The sequence below is a fragment of the Protopterus annectens genome, chromosome 7.part0 (genome assembly GCF_019279795.1).
Source record: "Protopterus annectens isolate FY-2018-M chromosome 7.part0, PAN1.0, whole genome shotgun sequence".
NCBI classification, from domain to species: domain Eukaryota; kingdom Metazoa; phylum Chordata; order Ceratodontiformes; family Protopteridae; genus Protopterus; species Protopterus annectens.
Genome location: NC_056739.1, coordinates 312,570,785 through 312,581,655, shown reverse-complemented (window position 1 = coordinate 312,581,655; position 10,871 = coordinate 312,570,785). Strand labels below are relative to the sequence as shown.

The 10,871-nt window shown below is 38.0% G+C and overlaps 1 protein-coding gene across 5 annotated transcripts in view; it reads right to left on the bottom strand.

Annotated features, from left to right (window-relative positions):
• The window catches only part of SRGAP2 (SLIT-ROBO Rho GTPase activating protein 2), a 1,651,541-nt gene that overhangs the window by 370,846 nt on the left and 1,269,824 nt on the right, over positions 1-10,871 (bottom strand). For all 5 annotated transcript variants that reach the window (XM_044076850.1, XM_044076847.1, XM_044076851.1 and 2 more), the window contains one exon: positions 2,477-2,504. In XM_044076850.1, coding sequence (XP_043932785.1) covers positions 2,477-2,504 — 28 coding nt within the window. The remainder of the gene's footprint in view (positions 1-2,476; positions 2,505-10,871) is intronic.

The window sequence follows — 10,871 nt, the reverse complement described above, 5'->3', positions numbered from 1 at the left end:
AAAGATATACATGCAATGATGCCTAAAGGATTCACTGACATAAGTTAGCAATCTTGTTTTTATCCAGGCTTACCCTGTACATTAATAAACCACTTTGGAATATTGTGCAACCAATGGGAATTCACTAGTTTCTAAGCCTGTTATTGGACCATTTATGGAAACCGCATGGAAGGAGCAACTCCATGCTTATGTACTTTGTCATGAGACAAATCAGTTTTAAATCTGGTTATATAGAAAAATAGTTTGTGTCAAGGCTGGATAAATTGGGGTTATGCATATCCTCCAGTTTAGAACTTTACAACCTTTGGGGCTTAACACAGAATTATCACGGAAGGTGTTCCTTTAAAAATTGATTTCAGCTGACTGATTTGTTTTCTAAATTGTTTTGTAACAACTGCGCAAGTACTAACTTTGCGCTGTATATATAGCCCTTCTTGGTTATTTGAATTATAACCTTTTAAGAGTTCATATAACTCAAGGTGCCAGCTCAATGTAATATACCCATTTTAACCAGTATACGTTTTTCTTTGATAATTTTACAATATTTCTTTTTTGTTGCATGAAATATATCACCCTATTTGCAGGAGAAATCAACAAAATTCCACATCTGCATCTTCAGTTTTTTTTTATTTATGAACAGTTTGTCAGAAGTACTGTAAATAAAGTGCTGCATGTGGCAAGGTGTTGTCGGCATAGAATTTAATATATGAAATTTTTGGGTCTACATTATATCGCACACTCAGGAGAGCGAACGACACAATCGACCCCATGTAAGCGAAAGCTTACAACGGCGAAACCTCAGAACAGCGATTTTTTCCCCAAGGGAAAAAAATTCACTGTTCCAAAACAAAAAAAAAACAAACTGTAAAACTTTTCATAATGCGGGGGGCTGTGCCCCCCACACCCCCCCTACATAAATATACCAACTCCGACATCGCATTACAGTGCCAAAAATGGCAAAGTAGCGAAAGCAGCCAAGTGAATTCTTTCCCAGGGAAAGAATTAGTTGAAAAGCCGCTTCGCTATTTTGGCTTTTTGCGCTTTGTAGTTCAACAAAGACGTATTTGACAACCTGCATATGTGACAGGGTAATAGGGAGCCAAATTTTCTGCATACTTCTGACAGCGGCACGTCCATGGTACTTAGTATTGGATTAAGGATGCAAACTGTTTTTGTATGTTAATCAATTGAGTGCTTGTTTTTATAAATGTGTTAAAGGTTCAGTTTGCCTATACATACGAGCACACACGCGAGTGCACACATGCACACTGTTTGTATAAGAATAACTGTCTTACAGTATTTTCTGAACAACACATCACTAATCTTGCCTCCTATACTGATGGTCTTAAGAACAAGACTGAATAACCAATTGACAGATCTTACAAGAAAGGCCCGAGTATTTTTGGCATACAAATGACAAACGGTGGACATAACCCTTAATAGAGTACCTTACATTATGACTGGTTACGATGGCATGAAGCATGATGTTAGAATCGTGTGTCAAAACCAGAGTGTCTGACATGCTCTGCTGTGCAGCGAGGAGATGTGTTCCACATGTGCCACCATTTGTTTTACTTACGAATGGGATGTTAAAAGTACTAGCTACATGAAGATGTACTCCCTCTATCACCCCTCCCTAAATAACAAAAGCTAGAACAATTCCACACACTGTAGCCTTTATGACTCCAGTCAGAAGGCCATTAATGCAAGCAGATCACAGGAGAAGCATAATTTCTCTTCCAAGGGATCACTACTGCTGGGGCTAGGATAAGCAGAGAGATATCCAGGTAGGCAACTGGTAGTTAAATCCTTACAGAGAAAACAATAGTACAAACAGAAGGAAATGCTGAAAAAAGCAGTGCACTCTTTCCCACCAAGAAAAAGAAAGGTAAATTATAAAAGCAACAGAACTGAAGCATTCAAATTTTGACAAAATACGTGTTCTAACAGCATACTGAATATAAATAATGTATTAGATTTACTACACTAGAGAATGCAACATAGCAAGAAACTAAGTGCAAAAAATATGCCAGTAAAATAAATGTGATCGATCACGAAGCTGCGATACTACTAACTGGAAAAATTAGGGGTTACTGTTAACCTCAGGCTGACTCCTGATACTTCCAGGAAGGCTGAAAATCTGATGTACAAGCATATTACTCCACTTCAGATCATAGAGTAGAATTATTAAAGCTGAATGTAAATAAATATTACCTGCAATTTACTAGAGAGATAACAGGGTAATATAGCTGCAAATTTACGTGGAACACCGGTCATATTACTACCAGGGTTCATTCAGACAGCCTCCACCTGTCTACTGTACAACAAAGAGCAAGTCAGCAAGTCGTTACTTTGCACTTTTAGAATAGTTCTGTAAATAAATGTCACATGTTTAATATAGATAAATCAAAAACAAACTAAAAATTAATAACAGTAACAATCTTCCCACATACCTCATTGTCTTGTCTGCACCTACCTGGCAACTGAACATTCTGTTTTCTGACCTAAAAGAGGAAAAAGTAAACAGAATATCAGTGCTCATCAGAAATATGAAACAAAGGTATGAACAAAGACAGAGACAAAAACGTTTTCTTATGTTCTACAGTGGCCACCTTCATTCATCGGAGACCTTTTTGCTTTTACATCATTTTTTCTCATTTGCCAAGGAGTAGGAACAGTTCTCTGCAAATTAGAGATTAAATGGAATACAACAAATGAAAATGAATTAAGATGGGCATGCACAGTCTACAATTAACAATATCTGATATGTAAAAACTAACCTTCCTTTTATTATTTTTAAGTACTTGTTTTTGTTAAAGGTTGCTAACTATGGTACTCTGAAAACTCAGCTAGCAGCTTCTAACGGCTCATTAAAAGTCTGCACAGTTACCTACCGTGATCAGGTGCTATGATCAGTTGTTAGCCCACAGATTACATTTATAGCAGCAAATGGGACAAATCAGATTAGGAAACTGATTAGGACCACCTTAGGCTCAGACAGAATGCATTAATCAAGTACCCAAGGAACTATAAAATATGGATGTGTGTGATCCGTGAACACTGACAGCAGGATGCAATTGATCTAGAGTCATCTAGTCACATCTAGTATCTAATGAGGCTACATTAGGTGCAGAGGGCAAACAACAGAAGTTTCCCTTTGCCAATGCATTCTCTGCTCCATTTAAAACAAAAAAAACACTGCTCACTTTGTCACTTAGGTCACTAACTCACCAGATTATTAAAATGGGAAAACAAAGGCATTACCTGGTATCAGGCATGTATTTATCTGCATAACAGTATAACTAGAACAAGCAATTTGGGCAGTCAGTTATATTAATCAATGGGGGAAGGGACACAATTTCCTCGTACTAGCTGCATTAACAAGTGCTTTACACTGGTGGTACCACTGATGAATCTGCCTATGGCACGACAAGACAAACGTGAAGAGTACCAGGAGATGACAAACTAAATAAATGTACACAAGATTAAGCAAGTTAAATAGGACAGTATCCTGTATTGGAGTTTAGATTACGCAGTGGTTCACCTACGGGATTCTCAAAGGTAAAGCTCAATCAGTAGCAGGAATGGTTATTAATGGGTTAACTACAGATTTCAGAACAAAGATTGGTCTCTGTCTGCTTTATCATGAATGAAGAGAGGGTCCAAATGAAGAGATGAAAAATCAGTAAACAAAGGAGATAAGTACTGCTGCAATTGAATTCATCCTAGAGTCTTGGTGAGTACCTTCACGAGGTGAACCCTCTTTCACAAAATCTCACCAAGATGACACTGATAACTACACTGTATTTTATATAGCATATATCATGGACAGAAGTAGGTTAAAAAATAAAAAAAGATAGCCAGGTACACAAGACCCAGGATAAAAAAATGCCCAATCCTGGTAGGTGCACTTGCACCAGGACTGGAAAAAATTATGTTGTAGAGTCCCTCAAGATGCAGAAACATTCCTACAATGGGACTAGGCCAAGCCCAGGAGGAGGATGGTCCCCTGTTGCAGAAGGAAATAGCTGTCCACAAAAACTGATAGGCCAAAGAAGAGCCATAAAGATGACAGGGTGGACTACTGAGTATAAGAAAGAAATTATGTATTATTATTATGCAAGAAGCTCAGAATTTCCAGACACAATATATACAAAATGATTAAGAGACATTAGAGAAAAGAAAAATACTTGCACAAGAAAAACTGTGAGAAGCTTCAAATAAAAAACTGTGTTCATTAATACAACAGATTTATAAAAAAACATTACATAGACCATGAAACCATGGGCAGGTTGGAAAAAGAAGCGACTGAGGAAGTGTGAAAACAAAGAACAAAATCTACAGATTTTTGAAAGGTATGAAAAAGAAAATCTGGACATGGGGAAAAAAACGGAGATCTGATATGGTGCAATATTTATGTAAAGGGGAAGCCAACTCAATACAAAAAAAAAAAGCAGCCCCAAAGATATTTGAAGAGAAATACAGGCAAAGGCATCCAGATATAGAAAATTTCACAATACAAAAAATAAGACCACAAAGAGGGAATGTAGAATAGAAGATAAAAAAGAATAAGAAGTTAAAAAATATAGAAGCTGAGATTGTGGAATATCTGCAAAGTGAAGGATTTACTGTAGAAAGTCTTACACAGGTTATATCACAGCATGATGAATGGCAAGTCCCCTAAGTGAGGAAAAACAGGAAGAGCAGGAGACATCTGAAGAAATATTGACATGGGAAAGAGATTTAATATAGTACAATATTTATGTAAACGAGAAAGCAAAACTAATCAATACAAAAAGATCAGCACCAAAGACATTTGAAGAGAAATACAGGCAAAGGCATCTGGATACGGAAAATTTTACAATACGAAAAATAAGAAAACAAAGAGGATTAGTAATGCAGAAGTTAAAGAAACAGAAACTGAGATTATGGATTGTGGATGATGTAAAACGGCATAGTCCATCAGATGAGAAACTGAAAGCACAACTGCAAGTAGTCAAAACTTTTTCAGATGATATAAGAATGTCATTTGATCTTGATAAATGTGCAAAAGCGACCTTTAAAGCAGGAAAGCTGCAGCACCAAGAAATCAGCAGCCTGGGACAGGAATGTCATATAAAAGAACTCGAGCAAGAGAGAGTGCATAAATATTTGGGAACTGATGAAGGATCAAACATGAACAAATGAGAATAAAACTTAGTAAGGAACATTTTAGGAGGCTAAAATTAATACTGGAAAGAGTGCTGACATCTGATAAAGTCCAAGTTATAAACCAATTTGCTCTTCCTGTCCTAACTTACAGTTTTGGAGTGATGGACTGGCCCCAAAAGGTGTTGGATCTGTTGGACAGGAATAAAAGAAGAATGCTTCATGCTCACCAAATGATTTATAAAAATCAGTGTATACCAATACTACATATTCCCCATTCTGAGGGAGCTATGGGCCTCCTTGAAATGGATTACATGTATAGATCTGCAATTGTAGGACTGCATACATATCTGCTGACTTCAAGATTAAAACATGAGGAGAACAAGTATAAAATGACTTCCCTGGTTAGTTCAGCAGAAGCATATTGGTGTCAAGTAGGAATTGAAATCAAACCAGAAGTAGATAAAAATCAGGCAGCAACTGAATGTGTCAAAAAAACAAAAGAAAGCATATAATGTGAAGGATCAGATGAGAAGGCAAGAAATGTGGAAACTGCATAAATAGAGTTGCAAATACAGAAAACTCTTGGAAAACCTCATGTTGATCAGGACTGAATGCAAGAATGGTTAAGGAAAGGTAAATCTAAGCCAAGAGACGAAAGGTTAATATTAGTGGCCCAAGATGTTGGACTAAGTACACGCTGGTTTAAGAAGTCCATTGAACATGTGGAAGAAACAGACAAATGTAGGTTTTGTAAAACACAACTGGAAAAAGTCACATCTTGTTGCAGCTTGCAATATACTAACAGCAGAAGAAGTAATGTGGGAAGACTGTTGCACTGGGGATTGTGCAAACATTACATAGAAGTAGCCGAGAAGCATTGGAAACATGAGCCACAAAGCATCACAGAAAATGATGAAGTCTACATCACATGGGATCACCCATTACCAACAATTCAAAAAAAAAAAATAGATGTGAGAAAACTAGATATAGTACTCCATGAAAAGAAGACAAAATCAATCATTGAAATTTCTACACCCAGTGACTACAATGTCTTACGTACAGAGAGACACAAAGTCATAAAATACCACGATTTGCAAGTAGAAACAAGGGTAATGTGCAAGAAGGATACCCAGACAGTTCCAACAATAGTAGGAAAAATGTGTCTTACAAAAAATTTTTTTTACAGTCATACATAAATATATACATTTGAATTGCAGGAGTCAGTTTTGGGCACATTGCGGGTGCTGCAAAGAACACTTCTGGCTAACATCAAAGATTAAAACAATATTAATTTAATAAACTTTAGTCATACTTTGACTTAGGAATGGAGTCCATTCCGGTCATGTTATTAAAAACCCAAAAGTCTTGGAGAAATTAAAAAGGATTACATGTAAAGTCTTGTGTACAAAACAATGCATAAAGAGCGACACAAGAGAAGCAGAAGGAATGAGAAAAGATGGCATCAATATCAAACTTTGGAGCTGAAGTTCAGTATTCTGATATGTGCAATAATGCATGGGAATATAAATACAGAGGAGCAGCAACGAAACTTTGGACTCAAAGAAAGCCAGGTGCTCACCAAAGACCAGTGAAAGCACTCCAAGCTCCTTGACTAATATTTAGTCTTAAGAACCATAAAGACAGCACTCCTTCCATGCCAGTTTTGAAAGGCTTCTCCAGAACACTGTTGCAACCAGTAGCTAATCTCAAAGTTGGTAAGGGTAATATAGTAGGAAATAAACCACACTTGTATTCTTATCAGCATGTGGATATTCAAAAGTGATTTCTAAGTTTATCTGAAGTGTCATCTAAAGTCATGACACACAGCAACCAACTGCTTTGCAACATGCTAGACACTGTAAAGGATAAAGGGCCTAGCAATATGCCCTGGCTCCAAATAGAGCATTTATGAGTAAGTTATACTAAGACATCAGTTCTTAATAACCAACCTCAATGAAATTAATAAAACTGCTATAAATTCTCAGCTTTAGTCTGCTTCAGCCAGAAAATAAAGCATTGAGGCTTAAGTCCAGAAAGAAAGGCAGCCACCATTCAAGACTGTTTTGGGGCTTGACAATACTTGTACCTCAGAAATGACGTAACCAATCCTTTTTTTTACAAATCTTAGCAGAATATAACCATTATGATTAGGGAAAGGAGAAGGGTATACCTAAAACCAGGGCCGTGCAGTATTCAGATTATCTCCTAGATCATCCCAGATAGTGCTCTGAAAAGCAACCACTGGGCAGCCATCTCTTGTTGTAGTAACCAGCTACAAAGTTGTTTAACTTGGCTGAGAACATCTATTTGGATGTACAAATGGCTGTGCTAATTTACCAGAAAACAGGTGACAATGTTCTAAATGGCATTCTAAATATGATGTCTCACACTGCTGATGCATGCTGCTCACTTCCTGTGGAAGTACATCGCCAATGAACTGTCCCAATGTTGGCATGAATGACCTGATATACTAACACACAACTGCACTGTAATACTTTAGTATGCTGGTTGGGCATTTAGATTTTAAGGCAATGGGCAAAACTTTCTCCAAGACTGAATGTGTAGCCTACCAAACAGGTATTTAATGACAGTGACCATCAGTTCCAGGCAGAAAAAATTTTGACTCCTTATTTTAAATAATTCAGCAGTATCCAACATGAATGTCCCATATTTTCTTTGCTACAGAAAAGAACACACGTAATGCAACTACCAACTTTATTACCCCATTCCACTGGCTTATGAGTCATATTTTTATTTTATGTATTAAATGGCAAATCTGCTAAAAACCTGTCAGACACAGGAGCATTGTCTGATTAACTGACTGCACAGAGTGGCATAGTAAGCAAAATGGAGGCTGAGGGGATCAAACCTTGAACAATAATCAATGAAGAGATCATCCAGGCCGTTTCCAACAGTTGGGCTGTAGGCTGTAGAGTTTGGTTCTATTACAATAAGCTAACAAACAAGTTTCAGTGTAGTACAACTTACTGAAAAGGCTAAGGGTGGACTGGAGTAGACTGAGGAGGCCATACTTCTGGGACTACTATATCTCCACTTTAGCAGACTACTACTCAGTCAGTTATAAAAGTACAGGGAATATAACACACTGGTGTTGGTGTCATCCACTTTTCCATCACTACAATGTGCTAACGAATAGAGAGGGGACCAAAACAAGGCTGAGTGATTACAGATTAGAACTTACAGGATCTATGTCCCACTGAAACTTTACTACGAGTAGGAGACAAATAGACTGTCACAAAAGAAGGTGCTTTAGTAAAATACAACAGAAAAGAAAGTTTTCACCAACAGGGCCTTTGTCTGATTTCTAGAAGAAGGCTGAACCACCAGAATGATGATGCAACATTAGTGTATATTGAGTTCTGCAAAAAAATGGCAAGATCAAGCCGAAGACCGTGCCTGCCAATTTCCCTCTTATACCAACAAAGTCCTGACATCAAGATGGGAGGCAGTCTGCCAGGCCTGAAGTGGAAAATCACAGAAATCTCTGTCTGGCTGTCCACTAGGTCTCCGGCAGGCAGAAAGTCCCAAGGATTAGTACTGCAACAGTGACTAATTCAATGACCATCCATACTTGCATCCAGTACCACAACAGTTATAAAACAAAATCAAACTATATGCTGATGGTATCAAGCTTGAGGAGACACTGACAGATAAGGGAAAATGGTCTCCAGGTAAACCTGCAGTTATGTGCATTGTGGAAAAAAAGGTGGCATCTGAGACTTAATGGAAAAAAAAATACAAGGCTATGCAACAGAGTAGGACCACACTTTTAGAACATGAATTCTTGTTAGACAACTAGTTAGTACAGAAAAAAAGACAATGTGAGGAAATAAACACCATGATGATGAATCATGCCATGCAACATGAAAGGGTGGTTGTGCAAGTAATACCCTGATTTCAGAAAGTGGATTCAATAAATGCTTTATTTATAAATTGTACTATACACTGAAAAGGCCACATTTACTGTACTGTGCACAGTTCTTGAGACTACACAGTTCTGGAATGGTGAAGGGGGCAGTATGCCTGAAGTTTGAGGGGACACACAAAGCTAGGCATGTATACATTAGAAAACAAAAAGAAAAAAAAGGGAGGCTATGACTGGACAACAAATAATTTGGGAGCAAGTGGAAAGGGTAGAACTAAATAGAAAGAATATGGAAAACTGCATAGAGTGCAGATGGAAGGTAGTGTCAAGACACAGTTAAGAAAATACTACTTCAATGAGCAGGTGGCAGGTATCTAAGGAACTGGAATGTATTGTCAGGGGCACTAGTACTAGTCAAAATCATCAAATGGGACAGGGCAGAGCAAAGGAAGGGTGGACAAACAGCTAGCAGTAACATTCGAACTGCAGAGACTGTGAGTCATCCTCCATCAGCAGTGTGTGTGTGTGTGTCTAAATACAGATTGCATTGCTCACACCAAATTCTTGCCATTTTGCCTTAAGGTGATTGGAATGCAAGAAAAGGAAGTGATTGAAAATGGAGGACAGGACAGCATTCGAGGCAAGGACTCCTTAAAACATGATGCTATGTACTCACTCTTCTTGAGCAGTACTGTCATGTGATCAGCAGCTTCACACACAATAAACTGGCAAACTTATTAAGGACACCCCTGGGCACATCAAATGCTAAAGGGATCAAACATCTGGTACTTAACCTCATTCACTGAGACCCTCACTGCACTCAAGGCTCAAGCTCTAAACTGAGAATACAGAACAGTACAAAGAAAGTGAATGATATCTTCAGTTTTGCCAGAACAGCAAGGTGTATACTATTGATACAAACTTCATGTGAGATATCCTGCAAAGAAAGCTCAGTGACAGTACCTACAGTCCTCAAAAAATGGGCCCTTTCTGAATCATAGATGTGGGGTTCTAGCCAAATAGAAAGAGCAGTGTACAACAGAGCTGCAATGCTCACTGGTGTGCGTCAGGAAGCAAGTGAGTAGGTATTCTTAAAGGACAGCTACCCCGTAAACATAGCTTTTCCTCCTCACAGAAGTATTTCCTTCTGTACAAATTGACCCTACACTGCCACATACAAAAAGCATGACTTGTGTGTTTCTCACTGTGTGCAACATGTTTATAATACACAGCTAATACATTGCACACCACTTTGGATAGCAAGGAAACAGTCACCCTGGTTCTTACTCTATTGCCCATTACATTTGAAATTTCCGCCACAAGGAAATATACACAAGCTTTTAATAGCTCAGTCTTCTTTTCCTTCACATGGGCCAAAGACTTGGAGAGCCTCTGGGATATCAGTTACTGTGCACAAACAGGTTAGCTTGTTTGATGAGTCAACAAGCGGCTCAGGAAACTTGACGCACCTAACTGTCAAGCACAGCATATGAAGGAGAATGCATTAGTTAAAGCATTTTCACTTTTTTTTTTTTTTTTTTTTTTTTTTTTACAGGTGCATAGGTTCATAGGTTGGTACTAGGCTATCGTCCCCTAGGGCCTGTACAAGCCTAGCCATAACAATTCCCTGGCTATTTCTTCCCACAATATTTACTTCCCTGGATCCCTGTCTAACAGGGTGACAGACGTGATCCCGGAGGTAAATTTCCTATCTCCCATCCAGTTTTACATATAAATGTAGCTTGTTTTTTGCATATGAACAAAAGGGTCCATGTAATTATGTTTGGAAGATGGCAAATAAAACACAAATCAAAGGAGTCACTGATTAAAATGT